The sequence below is a fragment of the Dendrobium catenatum genome, unplaced genomic scaffold (genome assembly GCF_001605985.2).
Source record: "Dendrobium catenatum unplaced genomic scaffold, ASM160598v2 fragScaff_scaffold_72, whole genome shotgun sequence".
Classification (NCBI taxonomy): domain Eukaryota; kingdom Viridiplantae; phylum Streptophyta; class Magnoliopsida; order Asparagales; family Orchidaceae; genus Dendrobium; species Dendrobium catenatum.
The window spans coordinates 2197233-2216760 of record NW_021318534.1 but is presented as its reverse complement, the minus strand read 5'-3'; the positions used below and the strand labels follow the sequence as shown (position 1 = coordinate 2216760).

General features: G+C 32.5%; 1 protein-coding gene across 2 annotated transcripts in view; it reads left to right on the top strand.

Moving 5' to 3' along the window:
• The first annotated feature begins 541 nt into the window (after positions 1–541).
• LOC110092410 (alpha-mannosidase I MNS5) overlaps positions 542–19528 on the top strand; it is a 49945-nt gene continuing 30958 nt past the window's right edge. For both annotated transcript variants that reach the window (XM_020816938.2, XM_020816940.2), the window contains exons 1-6: positions 542–859; positions 1446–1488; positions 1567–1632; positions 1721–1782; positions 13605–13704; positions 13832–14014. In XM_020816938.2, coding sequence (XP_020672597.1) covers positions 711–859; positions 1446–1488; positions 1567–1632; positions 1721–1782; positions 13605–13704; positions 13832–14014 — 603 coding nt within the window. In that variant the 5' untranslated portion in view covers positions 542–710. The remainder of the gene's footprint in view (positions 860–1445; positions 1489–1566; positions 1633–1720; positions 1783–13604; positions 13705–13831; positions 14015–19528) is intronic.

Genomic DNA, 19528 nt, shown 5'->3' with positions numbered 1-19528 from the left:
ACTGCCAATCATCACTATTTTGAACTTTATATTACATTCAATTTACTTCAAGTCAACAAAAATAAATAAAATTTTATATTTATTTTGCACTCATCCATACAACTCCAAAGTACACTGCAATATGCTTTCAGTCAACCAAACACCCTAAACTAATATAAGCTTAAATAACTTTTGTCAACTTTTTGCTCCAAATTCCATATTTAGTAAATCATATTATTGAGTTGAATTAATTTGAATTCTTAAGCCTCATGAACTCTTCTTCTTCTTCACATCTCATTATATTCATTAATGTCTTCAATGAGATCCCACAAGTCTTACGACTTCCTCTTCTTCTTTACATTTTGTTGCACGAAGTAGTTGACTTCTTCATTAGGATCATATTGATGAATTTCTTGCAGCAATTTTGTTAAAAAGATAGTAGAATAGGTAAATATTAAAATTTAAATTATATCTGTATAATATTTTTTATTTGAATCATCCATTAGTATAAATATTTATTATATTACATTTCCGGCAAATTTAAGTTTTTTAACCTAAAAATACTTGCCAATTTTTTTGACGTGGCCGTACTCCGTAATCTGCGATCCTAGCGGAGCGGCGAATCCAATGCTACACTTCCGGTATTTGCTGGTCGTATCACTTGCTTCCTGACGACCGCCGTCTCATAGCGTCTCCGCCCGGGGGCGGACTCCAATTGCAACAGCTCGGCGATGGCCGTAGCGCGTTTCAGATCTATTCTCGCTCTCAAGACCAGGGTACTTATCGTATCCCTCCTCCTGCTCAACTCTACATTCTCCCAGCCGGCCGCTGGATTTGGGGACGCTAAGAGGAGAAATATGAAGGAGAAAGTCCGGCAAATGTAAGTTGCTTATTCTACAATCTCTTTTTCCTCAGCTATATCGGGATTAGGGAATGTGCTGATCTTGTTCTTTTATATTTTGTTGTTGAATTTCTTTAACTTACGACCTGTCTATTTGCCACTTGGTGTGGATTTGCACAATCACATGCCACAAAATTAGATAACCAAACACTTGACAATTTCAGCGTGGTTTGATATCTGTTAACTTATGAAATACAGAACTACGTTGATCTTTGGTAGTTTGACATAGATTTTTTCTACTTTACTTCCATAAGGCTATTGATGACATGTCATCATAGTTATCATCATTATTATAGGCCTTAACATAACTGTCTAGGGTTGACTTTATGAATCCTTATTTTCTATTCAATTGCGTTAAGTTTTGAACCTATTATTCACAAACAATTTTGAAAAACTTCTATCCATATTATTTTTGGTCTATTCTTTCTCCCTCCTAATCATCTGATACTAATTTTATCTACTTGTCTCAGTGTGTTAGTGTTTTATTTTCTTTCATTGTATATTGGTTGTTCTTAAAAAGAAACTTCATTTCAGTGTCTAAGTATTATTTTGTGTTCCTTTTCAGGTTTTATCATGCATATGAAAATTACATGGCTTATGCATTTCCGGTCAGAAAGTCAACAAAAAGTTCTTGTCTATTAGTGTCAAAGCCTTTATTGCTAATGATAGCTATTTTTTTCCTTCAGCATGATGAGCTAAAGCCTATCACAAGTACTTTCACAGACTCTCTCAGCGAACTTGGAAATCTTAAGGTTTTAAATTAGTAGTTGATGAAAATACTTGCCATTTCCTTGTGGTTTATTCCTTGCAATATAACTTTTCTTTTTATTTTGACATTAGCTTGAACATCTTCCTCAAAATTATCAAGGATCGGCCTTGACACTTATTGAATCACTTTCAAGGTACAACTATTGATTGGATTAACTGAATTTCAATTATTATTAGAGTCCATTTTATGTTTTCCTTTGTCTCTCTTCCTTTCGTATGTTAAATCCAGTTGAAAAGGCTCAACCCTACACATGATGCTTCTATCAATGTGTGGTCTAAGGGGACATGCATACTTTTCAATGGCGAATAACACACTATAGTGCAAAAATTTGCATGGAGCCATAGCATATAGCGCATAATGCGGCACACACTATTTTAAATCTATCACAAAATATTAGTACTTAAATTGCATCTAAATATAAAAGACTAGTAAATCGAAAGATAAATAATCATGATAATAAGAACAATCAAAGTGATGTGCATGTTCAACTGTTCAATGCCTTAGCCAATTGATGAAATTGATGACAAAAATAAGGAAAAACTTAGCTAATTTCTTTGAAGCCACACCTAAAAGTCATTGAAAAAATTGATAAGCACATGTTCAATATCATAAATCATTTTTATTCTTCTAATCATTTAACACCTTAAAGAAAGCGTCTTTCCAAAAAATCTTGAACATCTTTCCAAAATTTTGAGTATAAAAGAAATACTGCATCAAATTTTCAGTTGCAATCCTTTTAAACGAAGAAGTTAAATCCAATAAAGTTGGAAAGAGATCAACATCTTTCCAAACAAACTTGCAGTGTAGAATGGATGCAAGTCAAGATGGGGGAGACAAAATAAGAATTGTTCCTTGCCTTTTATAGTTTATATAAATCCAAAAGATCCAAAGCAAACCTAAGAATAAGATACATTAAACTTGTACCTTCCTTCACCCGTCTTTGTTGCATTTCTACCCTTTCACTCTCTTCTTGATCTTTTCACTCTTTCTACTTGCACAACGTGACACAAAAAAGATTCGCACATCATTAGGTGTTGCACTTCTAATGCTTTGGAGGAGAAGCTCTGTCTTATTGATTGAATACTAGTGTCCGTTTGTAAGTATTCAAGAAGAGTACTAAAGTAAAACAATAAAAGGATAATTTTCTAAATTATGAGGATACAAAATAGTAATTTAAATGTATCTTTTTAATCTAGCACTTTTATGTAATAACAATTTTTATTCTAGTTTTTTTTTTTTATAATACTCCCCTTGAAAAGTGTATATATCAATCAGTTTTATTTTGTTAAAGAAATAGAAAAATAAAGGGACCTCTAAGTTTTGGTAAAGATGTCTACTAATTTTTATTTACTTGAAATGTGTGAAATGGTGATCTTATTTGACAAGAATGTACGTATATTGAAGTGACAATTCACTTCAATATAATTAGTTTCTTTATGGAAGATAAAATTGCTTGTAATATAGATAACAACCTGGTTATGACAACTAAGGACATAGGCTGTATAACAGAGAAACTAATTTCTTCTATTAAAGTTTTAATCCACATTATTTCACAACTAGAATGAGTCATGACACTTTATTCAAGTTAAAAAAAATAGATTTCACTACAACATTTTTCTTCTTATTTCCCTATGACACGAGATTTCCACTTATAAAAAGATAGTATCCTGAAATAGATTTTTGACCTCAATTAATTCAAAATGTAGCAGGCATCGTAAAAAAGCTTTAATCCTCAAATAATTTTGTTTTTGATAGTTTAGACTTTTTTCTTGGAGATTTCTTTATATATCTTGAAATTCTCAGGACAACATTCAAATATTTTTTCTTTAGACTTTGCATATATTGACTAGCCACACCAACAATAAATAATCTTTTATATCTAGTGACAGTTAGGTCAATTTGCTTACAAGATGTTGATAGTAGTAATCATCTTCCTAGCTTTTTTTCTTCTTATAATTGCAAGGTTTTTATTGGAGAGTCGGCAAGTTTGCACCCAAGGAAGTCCTATTTCTTCAAAAAGGTCTATAATGTAGTTATGCAAGATGAATACAAAACTATAATGCAATGAAAAAGAGAAATAAAATTCTTTTGTAGTAAATTAAAATAGAAGTCATCGATGGTTTAACTAAGTTAAACTTCAACAACTTATGAAAAGTATGAATCAGGTTGATTTCTTGTGCGAATTTGGACAACATTGAAGTTGAATTTAAAATAATTAGTAAGAGTAGTGTTAACCTAGCAAGACTTTTAACCTTATGATTTCAAAGCAGAAAATAATAGGTGGACAAGGATCTAACTATTAGGGAGCTAACACTTATGTAGGTCGAGGGAGTAATAACTGAAATTGATCTTGACAAACAGTCTATCATAGATCTTCTTCATCTCCTAGAAGTCCACTATGGGTCGTGAATTCACACACTCAAGAGGTTCTCTTGGGATTGAAAGCATACGATAAAGATATTTCACTCAAGGAAAATAAGTTCCATTCAACATTCATCAAGCAACATCAAGGTATATATCATGACACAAAACCACTATAAATAGAAGTGATGAGTGAACCCAAGAGGCACCATGTGCGTGCATTTTTTTTGGGGGGAGGGAGAGAGTGGTGTCAAGGTGATATGATGATCAATGATGATTTGAAGGTCAAATATTTAAGTGGCCAAAAGATTTGGTTAACCATCACGACATATACGACATTCATGATTCAAGATATTAACCCACACATAGCTTGAATTACAATACTGCTCAAGAATCAAATAGTGATGCAATGAACTAGGTCAAAAAAGATGACACGGCCCATGACCCACCAAGATTTCCAAAGTGAAAATAAATAAGAAATAAAAAATAGTATATCTTAGAAGTCCTCAGTTGTATATAATTCAGGCTTTTTATTTACATAAAATTATCTCCAATGATGTTCATGCATCAAACTTAACATCTTAAAAGAATTCGACGTTATGGAATGAAGCTGAAAAATACAAGTAGATGAGGACAAGGCTTTTATAGAACTCTCAGTTATCCAGGATCCTCGGGAGGCATGAGCATGTTATATTGGGTAAAGAATTAATGGGCTTTCATCTCAAATGAAATCTCAATTGATGAATCATGAGTGGCGATGGTAGTGAAATAGGAGAATTAGTATCAATCTCCAAGTTACAGCTAAATGCTTGGGGTAAGTACATTTAGAGTAGCAAATTATATATCACTGCTATTCGCAAATTGAACAAAAATGTTTTGTGCCTTCCCCATGATATAGTATTAAATCTTACTCAAACATTGGGGGAATCCTACGATCCATAGTAAGATTTATTTCATAAGCATTATTAATTTTCTTCCTCACAATTATTATTAAGTTCATTTTTTTTAGCTTAACCTTTTAAGAATTTTAGTTGAATGTCTCAAAAGCCTAATTTTAACAAGAACCAAATCATTTTCATTAAATTCAATGTACTACCTATGTGCACGCCTATTAGTTTTTACTTAATGAATTTCAATGCAAATTTCTTTTGAATTTCATAGCTTAAATTATATTTTGAGCAAAAGCATTAGTAAATGCATTTGATCTATATAAACGCAGGGGCGGATCCAGCTTCTATTTTTAGGGTGGGCAAAAAAAATTTTTTTGGTAGGGTATGGGCAAAAATGATTAGGATTGATAAAATTAGGGCAAAAAAATTTTTTGAGAGGGGGCAAAATACCCAAAATATTTCAAAAAATACCCTCTAAAATTTTTAAAATTTTTTTTTGAGGGTGGGCATTTGCCCCCCCTCACTTCTATTGGGATCCGCCCATGTATAAACGTGCAAAGTTATCCACGTTGAAGTCAAAATTTTAAAATTTTTGAAAAAATGAATTGTAATGTGTGGAAGGTCCAAAGTTCCATGAATTGAAATGTCATTTATCATTTTGGGAGTCAGCATTATTAGGATGAAGATTGATTTATTTCTTATAGTAATTCTAGGAACTCCAAATTCATAATCTATACTCAAAGATATACTCAAAGGTAGATGCACAAATTCTAGAGAGCCCCTAATATGAGATGGTTCCAAAAGTTTATTTGTACAAATATCTTGCAAATGTAGACAGGAAAAGGAGTATCAACATGAGAAAGAAGAGAAGACTCAAACATGAATTTTGAATTATAGTAAACTTTTTGGAAATTACTCTTGAGACCTAGGTCAGGAAAATTTACTCATGGATCTTGAATTATAATAAGAACTTGGGACACTCTTGTATGACTTTGAATAAGATTTACATTGATAAGAATCCCACTATAATATGCGATCGTGGTAAATAATGCACCATGCTCCTATAGTTCAAAACATGATTTTACAACTACTTCTAGGCTTTACTAATTTTCAAGGTCTAGATGATTGAATTTGACTATTTGAACTTAGACATTAGATGTAAAACAAGAAAGATATAACAAAAATATAAAGAGTGAGAAGTGAAGGCAAAAGATGTAGAAACAGAAAGTTTTAGAATGATGCATACAATGGTATGGCCTCAAAATGATATGCAAATGCAACACAAACAAGTATCAGCTTGGTCTGATGCTAAACATGATACACGAATGCATAAGTATAATGTGATGCAGAAATTAATGAAACTCATCGATCATTCAACTAAGTCATGCTTAAATAAGCTATGCATAGTTTAAGTTGATTCCTAGCGACAATCCAGACAAACAACAAACTTGAATTTGAAATACTTAGTAAGAGCATTGTTAACCTGGCAAGATTTGTTAACCTTATGATTGTAAAGAGGAAATTAACAAGTTTTAATGAAGATCTAATTGTGGTTGGTGCTAACACTTTGTAAGTGGAGCATGGATAACTGAAGTCAACCTCTAGAAACAGTCCTTTATCATAGTGATTTTCTTCCTTCCTTGGAAAACCTCCAAGGGTTGTGAATTCACACACAAAGATGCCATGCCCTAGGGTGGAAATTGCACAAAGAAGAGTATTTGGCTCAAGGAAAATAAGTTTCATTCAGCATATCAAGTTACATATTATGACATAGGAGCACTATATAGAAGTGAAAAATGTTTTCCAATGTGTACTAGCACTGCCAAGGGAAGAACACTAAATTAAATGTTGTTTCAAGGTTCATTTATGGAGTGGAGCACTAGAGGGAAGAGGGAAGTGGAGTTACGCTTATTTGAAGAGACAAGAGAGAGTAGAGGATGTGTTAGGGCAATGTGGCTGTCATTAATGGCATGGAGATCAAATATTGAAGTGGGTGGTCAAATGGGCTGGACAAATGTGAAGAAAAAATGCTAGGTCAAAGTGACTTTGGTTCAACCATGACAACATATATGGTATGCATGACTTATGACATTTGTCCACACAACTTGGCATGCAATATAACTCAAGATCCAATAGATTAGGTTAAAATACTTAACACAACTCATGACCTAGTAAAACAAGGGTTTAAAGTGAAAATATATAAGAAAAACTTTATGTTCTTTGTTACATATAATCTAAGACGTTGATCATATAAAATTAGCTCCGGATATGGTTATTCATCACATATTTTCTATGTGAGAGAGAAATACTTGTTAAGTGCAAACTCAATGTCAAGAAAGTATTTTGGATGCCAAAGATCTTTAGCGATAAATTCTTTTGCAAATACTATTTTATTTCATTTATGTGTGAAGTATTACTCCCAATGCATAGAAGGTCCATAGCAAATGCAACAAGAATCACTGTGCCTGAGAAAGACTGTCAAATAAGATAAATTATCAACAGTACTACTTCATACTCCAATATTATTGAGAAATTTGTATGATTTTTTGATCCAAACACAAACTTTATTTCAATCTATATATAATTTTTTTATGCTCGCATATTTTGTTTTCCCCTTGAGCAACATACTATAATGTTTGCTCCATATAATTAACTTTTTAAGATCCCCATAAAAAAATCATTAATCCATTCATTTGAAGGGTAGGCCATCCTTAATTAATGGCATCAAAGTGAAGAGCAAAATTTAATTGGGAAATTGGTGAAATGGTATTATAATCAATGAGATGGATCTAATTATATCTTTTTACTAGTTCAGTCTCATAATAATTAATAGAGCAATCAAGATGAACTTAATTGCAATGATCCTTCGAGAATAAATGGATTACCCTAGAATGGCGTTGCAACTACATCCTAGGTATAATTAATGATCTAAGAAGCGGACCCATTTTGTTGCCCATAGCTTACTTCCAATTAGGGTCAAGCAAGGCCTTTTGCTATGTCATGTGGATAGGGATAGTAAACAAAGACAAAGAAAATCGATGAAAGAAAAAAACAAATATGATCTGTGGACATAAAAGGGTGTAGTTGATGGTTAGTGCTTAGGCATTTATTTTTGTGGAGAGCAATAGGAAGATGAGATTTGAGGACTCCATGGCATTCAGATGTCAGTCAAAGTAGACAAGATGGATGAAGGTGCTATAGATGGAGGTGGTTGATGATAGCAAGTATAAAATATAAATCTGGGGGAGGAAAAATAAGAATTGGGGCTAAAGATGATAGATGTACAAACATAGTGTTATTTAGAGGAGGTGGAGTGGGCGTAAAATAAGCGGAGCTTTCATGAAAGATTGCATCGACAAAGAAATATAGTTTTCTCGTTGAAGAATCATGACATAGATAGTCTTTTTAAATAAGAGAATAACCCATAAAGATGAATTGAATGTCTCTAGAAATGCTTATCAAGGCCTGGGTGAAGAGAATGGATAAAACACAAATAATCAAAGATGCGAGCAATAATGTGAAAAGGATTTTTATGGGCCTAAACAATAGAGAAAGAAGTAGCACCATTCATGACTAGTTGACACATGATTGATTAAGCGGTAGGCAATAATAATAGCATAGGTGGACAATAGACTTGGTTCCCGTATGTTAGAGTCAATCAAATTAAAATGTGCACTATTATATGATGTCGAAGACAAAGATAAATGACGCTCATTGATGTTTTCCAATTTTAAAATATAGGAAGATACATGGATGAAGCTCCAAATATGATGAGGAAGGTGACTTAGATGACAATGCAACTCATAAGGGGAAATGAATGATAAGGCAATGTGATCAACAACATTAGGATAATACATATACCAAGTTCAATATTTCCCCTAAGCATTTTTCTTGTACAGAGATCTTGGAAAACAATGTACAAGGGATGAAACAGTATCGAGAAGTTTTGAGTCTGGATTAGATATTTGAAGGGGAGGCATCAAGAAACAAAATATCCTCAACTAGATGAGATTATTTGTACCATTGAATTTGGACGGAGGTTTCAATTAATCAATTCATTAATATTTTAGTGAGAAGCTATGGCACGATACGAGGAGAGAGGAGAAACCGAGAAATTAACTTAGGTCATACAAGTTATGCGAGTCATAAAGTTGTCAAACCTTATGAGTGAGAGCTAGCGGATTTGAGCGCAACATCGATGGTGATCGTGCGAGTGAGCAGCAAATGTAGTTGAGCATAATGTAGGTAAGTAGCAAGTGTGTAAGCCCAATGAATCAAGTGCGCCTACTTGGAGAGAGGTAAGCGGACATAGCAAGGGTGGCTAATGAGCAGAGGATTGATCTGGAGAAAAGGTGGAAGGGAGTGGGCTACGCTAATAGCCATCTGATTCTATATTTGAGGAGAAAATTCATATCTTATATATTGAATACTTGCTTATAAATAAGCATTAAAGATGAGTGCAGAAGAAACATAATAAAGAGGAGAAAATCTTCAAGTATGAGTATATAATATATATTCTATTGCTTTCCTATAATAGCACTTTCAATCACATATTTTCCTAACACAATGAAAGTAACAGAGTTAAAGCTTTCTTTTCCATTTTTAAATATAAATAATTGGTATATAGCTAATGCAAACATGTCTCTTCAAACTAATTTGAGGGTAAGCGGGTTATTTGAGTCATAGCTGGGATCATATTCTTTTGTTGTGGTATGTCGTACTAGCAGAAAAGTTTTTTTTCACGCTAACCTTCTGAATTCTTGTACGAGCAGAAGGGTTGGTTGCTCTGCGGTCTTTGTCCAAGTTTCTTAATAAGTTCTGCCGGACAATTTCAATGTGCTCATAAGTTATTATTTCTTTTATTCTTGTGGTGTTTAATAGCCATCCATATTATTCTGTTTATTTTTTTTCTTTTCTTTTTGCATTTTTCAATGGCCTTATTGTATACAAAATATGAAATGATTCAGTCCTTACTTTTCCCCATTCTTCACTGTGAGTATTGACTGGATCATACTTGCTTTTATGGGGTAATACAATTGTTTTGACTTTCCGATGTGCCTCTCAATTACTTAGAACTTAACTGAACCTGAACTTTAGCAATTTATTAGTAATTTGTTATTAATTTATTAACAACTTGTTAGTAGATTGTTACTATTATTATTTTTTTTCATTCATATGTAGAGAAATTTTGAGTCATATGATTTAGTTATGACACGAATAAAAGTAATTCTTTTTGCAAACTTGAAAACTCTTTTCCCTCATCTTTTCTGGGATTTTGATCCTTGATGAAGTGTAAGGATTTAGGCTTCGTTTGGTTAGGATAGTTTTAAAATTGTTGTTTGAGAGAACGGAGTTTCTAACTGCGAAATTAATATCAGAAAGTTTTTGAAAATAATACAAAAATACAATTCTCTAAAAAGCATTTATGCAAAAATGACACGTACATACAACAGCAAAAAAAACATTTCTGCCATTTCGAAATTGAAAAGGTGAAATTAAGCCATCTCAAACGAGGCCTTGAGAATTTGGGTAGAGATTATCGCCTTTTATTGGTGTGAGGCTTGCTGTTTTAGTGACCTTGTTCCTTATTTCTTTTCTTTTTCTATTCCTTCATTTTCTTCTACATTTGTCATTGTCAGTTAACAAAAAGATTGTATTTACTCAAATTTGCTAAAAATTAGATTTGTATCAGTTTGAATTTAGCCGTGTCTGCAGTTTTCCTTATTCTTAATTATACTTGTTAATTTCTAGTAAAAGCTCATAGAATTTTTGTCAAAAGTGATTTACATCAGTTTCGGTTTTCACCAATGGTGGTCCATAATTATTTTGGATTAATAGTTAGTGTTCCCCAACTTTTGTATATATGTTGCATGGTATCACTTGTTTTATCTATATTTGAAACCTTCTACCTTAAGACATCCTTCATCAATTTGTGGCAGCATTTATTATCAAAATATTGTCAGTGTTTTGTGCAAATGGTTTGATAAACGGGAGGATTCGATTGTTTAAAACTATCACGACTCGGCCCGGTGAGCTCGTGTAGACGAGGCAGGAACAGATGTCAGACGTAAATAATATAACAGAACATGAAATTATTATAAAACATGCATTGAAGAATCTAAAACACTTCAAAAGGAAAATAAAAGTGCCTCTAAACAACTTTCCAATTTAAACTAAGCATTTAATATCATTTCATATAGAGTTGCATATGTACAGAGGTGGCTAAAATATTTCTTTCATTCATGTCAAACCACCCAAAAATTTTAAACTACAACTAAAAGAAATACAAGAGGAACTTGTCATCCAGTCCTCTATGAATATAAGTGTACAAAGACCGGTCAGCCATTCCTAGCAACTGGATCTCCTGAAAAATATCCAAAACGAGGGAATGAGCTATAGCTCAATATGTAATAACTATAACAAATTCATATACCAATAAATAAAATTCAATATGTATGCTCAATGTGATTTAACTCATATATATGATTATGAAATGTCATGTTTTTGCTAAATGTCACATGCTATAGTTCATATGCATATCCTTCCAACTATTTCATATGTCCTTTGTGTCATAAATGTTCTAATATGCTTACTTATTCTTTAACATATAGAACCGTATCGGAGTACTAGAAGTGTACTGATCAGGTACACAAACATATTTTTTGTCCTATTATCTTTCTTTCCTCTTTTTCCCCGAAGAGTCATATTGCTCATAAGAGGCATATTGTGCTATTACATCATATTTGGCACTCCGTCTTTAACATACACATTTATTTAAACATTCTTTTCATAGAAATGTAGTCTATCAATCCTATGCATTGATTATTAAGCAAGTGTATATGAAAGGTTGCAATTCAAAGAACATCTAATGTGCATTGCTATCAAAGAAAGAGATCTTTTATGCATTGCTATCACTTAAAGAGATCATCTAATATGCATTATTATCAAAAAAAAAAAAAAAAAAAAAAAAAAAAAAAAAAAAAAAAAAAAAAAAAAAAAAAACACACACACACACACACATCTAACATGCATTTCTAAGTGTTAGACATTTCAAAACATAATAGAAAGGAATATAAATTTATAGAGTAAAGTGTTCCTACCTCAATTGTCACTTCTTGACACCGTCGTCTCACCGGTCTCTCCTTAACACTTCATCTTTTCAAGACCTAAGGAAAAAAGGTTACAACACACATAAGCCTTTTTATATAATTCCATAACAATTATACCTCACTATCCCTAACACATTTCATAATTAAGTACATATTAATTTTAACATAAAATTCTCTCATTAAGGTCATTAATGTTCATTAACCTAACCACAATCTAATACATTTTTATCAAATATTTTCCTTAATTAAATGTAATTTAAATGTTATTTTTGGATTTACCTAAATTCCAAAATTTGGAAACATAATTCTTCACTAATTTCATTAAAATTGTATGTTAAAATATCCCTCTTACCTAATTATAAATTTAGGGTATTTAATTTTCGGATTATTAAATATAATAATTAGGGAAAAATAAGAAATTGTGAAAATTTCGCAATTTTCACCATTAGAGCCCTCCTAAGATTATTTGGAATCACTTTAGTTAAGCACTCTTCAAAATTTTTCCAATTAGTGAAAAACCCTAATATTTGAACCTAAAATTTCTGGCCGAAAACTTGCATTTTCATGGATAGAAGTTCTTCCCTAAGGTTCTTCTGACATCCCTTTAAAAAAGAATTAAAATACACAACTCTCCTTGGCCTATTGGTTGAGAGCTAAGGCTTCCAACTAAGAGGTCTAAGGTTCGAGTCTCTGTGTATGCGTTGTGTGTGTGAGTTTGCCTTAAATGGCCTAAATGTCCCAAAAAAAAAAAAAATTAAAATTAGAGGAATCCTAATTTTGAAAATTGAAAATCCTTTAAGAAAATTTCAAGTTTTCATGATGAAAAGCCTTACCTAATCCTTCCCTATAATTTTTGTTCTAAGCTTTTGAGTTTTGAGCAAATCCTAAAATTCTTTCTCAAAGAAATCCAAAGAAAAAGAAACATTTCTTGCATTTGAAGCTTACCTTTCTTCTTTCCTAGGCTTTCTTTTCCACTTCCCTCCAAAAGCTCCGCTGCCCTTCCTCCTCTCTCTCGCGCTCTCTTCTTCGATTCAACCGAAACAACACAAGGGACCGAATGAATCGGTCCCTAGGCGTATGAGGGGAATTATTTATAAGGCCAATTATGCATGTGCCCCTCAAGCCTAAAATTTCCTTAAGACTCATGAGGGGTAAAATGGGTATAAAGGGCTAAAGTTTACTTAAACATCTTCGACAAATTTTAATTTTAATTTCGTGCAACATTTGATAAAGGTTCTTTATATCATTTCGATTGAAATTTCACGTAGAATTTTATAAAATTTATTGCGTGGAATTCTGACGACTTTGAAATTTCGTCTAATTTCGTTGCGGCGCATCGAAATACATGCGAAGCATCCGATCGAAAGTTTTCGGGTTTTACAAAAACTTAGTGGACAAAAGGTTTGTCCTAACTTGTATGAACGTCGTAGAAGTCTTTTTAAACTATGTTATTTGGCAGACTCTCATATTCTATGTGGTGGATTCTTTCTCTCTTAAAAAATTTTTACTTATATATTCCATGATAAGTAATTAATCATTGCTCTGACCTAAAATGTAGATTAATTTTGATAGAATCTTTGTTTGGCTTATTGCAGTCTTGTTGTCTTAGGTAACAATACAGAATTTGAAAAAGGAGTTCTTTGGCTCGCTGAGAATCTCTCCTTTGATGTGGATGCTCGCGTAAACTTGTTTGAGGTATTTTTTAATCTTTTCAATTTCATAAGCACTTTTTATAAACCTAGATTATATCTGGATAGGTTTTAATCCCCGAGCTTAGTGCATCTGTTTATAATTTCGTTTCTTTACCTTTTTATTTGTTCAGTGTAACATACGAGTTCTTGGTGGGCTTTTATCTGCTCATATACTAGCAACAGATTCTAAGAACAGGCTAGAAAGGGGAATATATCAGAATCAGCTGCTTGACCTTGCTGAAGATTTAGGCAGACGGTTTCTGCGAGCCTTTGATACCCCTACTGGCTTGCCATATGCATGGATCAATCTAAAGGTATGAGATTATTATGTTCTTTTCTTTCTTCTTATCTGAACATGTCATTTTGTTTTAATAGCGTGGGATAGTATGCATTTACATGCCACATCAAAGTTGTCTTACTGTTCTGCAGTGATGTTGTAAAAGCTTTTGCTGCAAGTTAATCATTACATTTTTTTTCCTTTTAACTGTATATTATGGTTTGAAATGAAAATGTCTTTAGTTGGCTATTTGTCTTTCATGTTTCCTTTACTTGTATTAGGTATTTTCAAAATTCCAGAAATCACTAGTAGTTCGATCTTTCTGGAAATAATCTCCTAGCGGCTTTTAACAGTATTCTTTTCCTTCTCTGCTTAGTTCTGGGCAACCAAACTATGTAATTTGCTATTGAGAATAGTGAAATCACTCTCCACCTAGCCCATACTTACTAATGATGAATAGCCCACCATAGCGTTAAAGGTCTCTTGGGGACATAGCATGTGCCGTAATGAAACATAGCTTAAAATATTAAAAAATTATGGATAATTTATTAATAATTTATCAATTGAATCCATCATTGGATTTTGACCTGAAATGAAATAATTAATTTTGATATGTGGTACTGCTTTGATGTCCTAAAATAAAAAATGCTATCATCCATCTAATACATCGACGACGACAACCCTAGGGGGGTAGACTAGGGAAGAGCTAGACCGGCCGATCCAACAGACCCTAGTCCAAGGAGGGACATACTAGGGGGGCTAAACCTGGACAATTCGGCTCCTTTTGTGTGACACAATAAAACATTAATTCATTATGAGAGAAGAGGAATTAAGAAAAGGATTAATTAGGAAGGATTTCCTAATTAAAATTCAAATTGGAGAGGGAAATATATTAGGAAAGGGGGGTTGATTTAGCAAGGGATTAATTAGGAAGGATTTCCTTATTGAAATTCAAATTGGAGAGGGAAATATATTAGGAAAGGGGGGCTGATTTAGGAGGGAAGTAGGAGAAGCTTATTTAAAGCTAAGTTTAGGGTTTACTTTGTTTTTATGCATAAGTTGATTGGAGAGTTGCTGTAGTTACTTTTCGAGAGTGCTTCGTAGCGGTGTCTAGGTGGCTTGGGAGAGCTAATCTATCTCTCGAACTATAGATCACTTGTATCTTGCTTTCTTATTAAAGTTATACTAAAAAATCAGCCACCTATATTCGTATTTATGCAGTTTTTTTATTGTGTGTTTGTTGTTTTTGTCTCCAAGGCGTACCACCATCACATCAAAATTATCTCCTTCGTCCATATCATCATGTGGTATTTTATTGATTTGATCTTTCAACTCCTTGTTTATGTACTTGAATTTTATCTTTCACATGTTGAGGGCAACACCACAAACTTCAGCATTTTTGTAACCCCAAATAAATGTTGCTTATGATGAGCAAGTCCTTTTTATAATTTTGCCAAATAATATAGATGTTGCACATTTTGTATCATTTTCTTTTATGAAGAATATTTTTCACTGTGGATCTTCTCCTAAAATTTGACCTAAATTTGATAAATTTCTTTTTTGTTGTTGCTAATTAATTAAATTGTGAAATATTGTGATTTAACACAAGAGCATAATTTTGTAAGTTAAATAAGAAAAAAATAGGTTTAAGTGTTAATCAAATGAGAAACAGACAAATAAATGAGTCAAATAGTAAGGAAAGGCAGAGTAAAGAGAGCATAAGTGCAAAGATTTAGATGCAAATACTGCTCCATTATATGAATTTACTTGTGAAGTTGCTTGTCTGTTAAACCAGTTTAGCCGATTCAGGAGGGACCGGCCTCAAGGCGGACATGTTCCGCCTGCTATAGAAGGCAGACAATTTTTGCCTCAAAACCGTGGTTCCAACAACCATCTTTTAGGGTGGTTTAATAGGGAAAATTCAAAGGATGGGTTGTTTAGATATTTTCTTTATTATTGTATGCTTTAAGTAAGATGTTTTCCTAGATTTTTTTTTTTTGGGGGGGGTGGGGGGTAAGAGTTTTGCTGGATTTAGTTTGTTCTTAGGGATTTTTGGGCTCTAGCTGGTGGCTAGAGATTGGGAGAGCAGAATCCTCCTCTCCAATTGAGGATCCATTGTATCTTGTTGTTTTTTTTTTCCATTATTATCAATTAAAAAGTTTAAATTCTTCTCAATCCTATTTTTGCATTGTGTTGAAATTCAAATTCATCCAAGGAAACTCTTGGTTCCTACTAGCTTTTCCTATGATGGTCCTCCCTATCGAACATGACAGAAGGAGTTGCATCCTTTTGTGAAGCCGTCAATTGTTCTGAGCAAAAGGAGTCGATGCTCCATGTGAAGAGGAGATGATGCCATAAGGCTGCAAGCTGATTAAAAGTCGAAGAGAGGACGAAGTTGTCCCCTTGATGGCCATCGAGCGAATAGGATTCACACATCATGCAAAGTTGTCCCCCTAAGAACATGTAAGCAAAGAGAATCCATATGTTATATGAAGAGGTCCGTCAAGACTCAAGATTGCAAGTTAAAGAGTTGAAGTCATGCAATGTTCGAAGAGGATCCGCTGCTCACTAATTTTAAACATCTTATTTGAGCCGAATGACTTCACTTTCTTTGATCTCTCAGAATCGGTTGATTATCACATAGGGGCTAGCAAAGACCATCTAGATATTTGGTCTTGTACAACTCGTAGTATTGAGTTCATCCTACCGAATTGGTGACAAATGGTTTCAACAATACTTGCTAAAGATTTTTTTCATTTGTTGACTGCACGCATACTATTCCGTTCAGTTTTATCTCTATTTAATTCAATTTTATCTACAGCATCTTTTGGAGAATCTGTAATAATCTACTCCTGATGATTCAAATAGAAGTTTCACTTGACAAAATCTCAGTATACTAGAAGGCTATCAAGCTGAGCTAAGTACTTGACATTAGTGCTAATAAGGTATAATTTGAAATTTAATAACTGGAAATAGCAGTCTTAATATTTATCTAAAATGCAAATAAATTAAAGTAGAGGTTAATTAATCCCCTAATTATCAAAGTTGTTAATTAATATTATTTAATTATCCTGATTATGATTTAATCAACTTAATTAGGATTGTAGAATAATTGGTGGTTTGTTTTGATGAATAGGTTTAGGGTTAGTGAGCTTGGAGAGAATTCAAACCTTTGAAGATAGCTTAATTAATTATGCTTAGAAATTAATTTGATTAAAAGCACCACTCTAATAATACTTAATTGATCATTTAATATTAATATGAGGAATAATGGGTTCGAATAACATCTCAATTAATATCTTATGTAAGTAATCTCTATCATTAGTTTGAAACTTAATCAGACTCAAATCACTCAAAAATATGAGTAAAGAAAAGATAATATGCCTCAATAACCTGCTATTTTTTTAATCCCAAGATTGTGAAATCGAACAGAACATAGAACTGAAAGAAGGGGAAGTTCAACGCTCAATGGCTCGACTGGGTTTTAATTGAGTGACGCAATAAATATTTAAATTATTTAAATTACATCTAAATGATATAATAATTATGTAATAGTGTAAATTCCCGACTAAAAATTAATAAAATCCATACATAAATAATATATTCTATAATTTTAAATTTAAATATGTTCAATCTTTAAATTTAATTCACATTTAACATAAAATTAGTTCACATATAAGTTATAGATTTAATATAAATAATTGCTAATTTATGTTATATATTTATATATAATTTACCCCTATAAATTATGTACAAAATTTATATTATAAAATTGCAGCTATAAAATCATGTTAGATCATTTATAATTGCAAAATTGATAAAAATTAAAAATTTATATTATATAATTAAATAAATAATTAATTAAAAAGATTAAAATTAAATATAATTCATAGAATAAAAAAAATAATTAAAAATATGTGTTAAAATATTTAGTGTATGTATTTTAAATTTGAAAATTTTATCGCGGTTATTTAGACCTCTACATCAGTTGGGCCTTATGTGTTAGTATTAAATTTTTTGGTTCACATTAATAAAGAAGTCACATAGGATGGTAGGGCCATGTGATAAAGTTTGGTTGGTGTAAATAATTATCATTAAAATTTAAATTAATTAATTAATTAATTTAAATACTTTATATTAAATTTATTAAATTAATTTATTTAATTATATGAATGGTTTAATAAAATTAGCCGGCCTATTTTCAAAAACCGCCACTAGTTGAACCTTCGGTTCGACATTGTTCAGGCTAGTTCATTGCAAAATCGATTTTGTGAATTTATTAGATGAGCCGATAGATCGATATTTGATTCAACTGATTGAATCGACCAGGCTGGTCTAATTTTTAAATCATTGTTTAATCCTATAGCTTTCCTCATAGTTTAAAATTGCGTAATTGGGTATTGATGCATTTTTCGTTTGTGAGGTGAAGCGTAAGCCTCAAGGCGTTTTAAGGCGTAAGCTTCAAAATTCAGTAATTGCGTGAAGTGAAAATAAAGTTTAAAAGTAAAATTTTATATAATACCAAAATAATATGTTAAAGAATGACATATTAATATTTTTTATTGAACTATGAAGTAGCAAATTGATATGCATATAAAAAAAATTTGCACATGATGTAAAGTGGCAAGTGATAAATTGCGTGAAATAGAATTTTAATCCAAGAACAAAATAATATAAAATATTAGAATTGCATAAAAGTATCATATTACAATAAGTTTGACTTCAAAATCCTTCTTTCTCCGTTCTTTCTCACTTCATTACTCATCCACAATTAATTCTTAAAGAAAGCTAAAATAGTTGTCAACAACTCAACTCATAAATCATCTGCAGGGTCATCAATGAAGGGGTTTTTATTGGAGTCATCATCATAACAAATTGGTCTCTCATCGGCCTCATTCTGTGGAGTCCAAGCCTTCAAATATATTTCTTTATTATCTATTTCAGTCTTCTTCATCTTTCATAAATATTTATCATCGATATAATGATGAGAGTAATGCTTCTAAATTTTTAGAGGTGGTTGTGGTGTGTGGCTTTCAAGTGATCCTCGAAGGTGCTACAATAGTTGTGGTTGTGACGAAGGTTGTAGGCTAGAGTCTGAGACAGTCGAGAGGAAGTTGTTGTGGCTTGGGGGTGCATTAAGGCATGATTTGTTTGGGCCTTTAGTATAGGATTTATGTAAGTTTTAATAAAAAATTATACAAGTAGGGTGAGGCGTACCGTCTCACGCCAGCGAGGCAAAATGCTTCTCAAGGCAGGCCTCAGCCAAGTTGAGGCGCAGGCCTCTGTGGGCTCCGAAAATTCTGCCCCGGCCTCCCCGCCGCTTTTCTTTTTTATTCGACGAGGGAGTTTTAACGGATATGTTCCGGGGTAAATTTTGGAAGGCAGATGGGTTTGTAGATAAGACACTACCCAGAGATTTCGCCCTCATTTTGTGAGGACTTTATGATCTGAGTTCTGGTTTCCTATAGGCGCAAGCCCCTATAGTTAATTTCCCCTCCCACTAACGAGAGAGAACTTTCGATTAAGGCTAGTCGTCAATCAGATACGTATA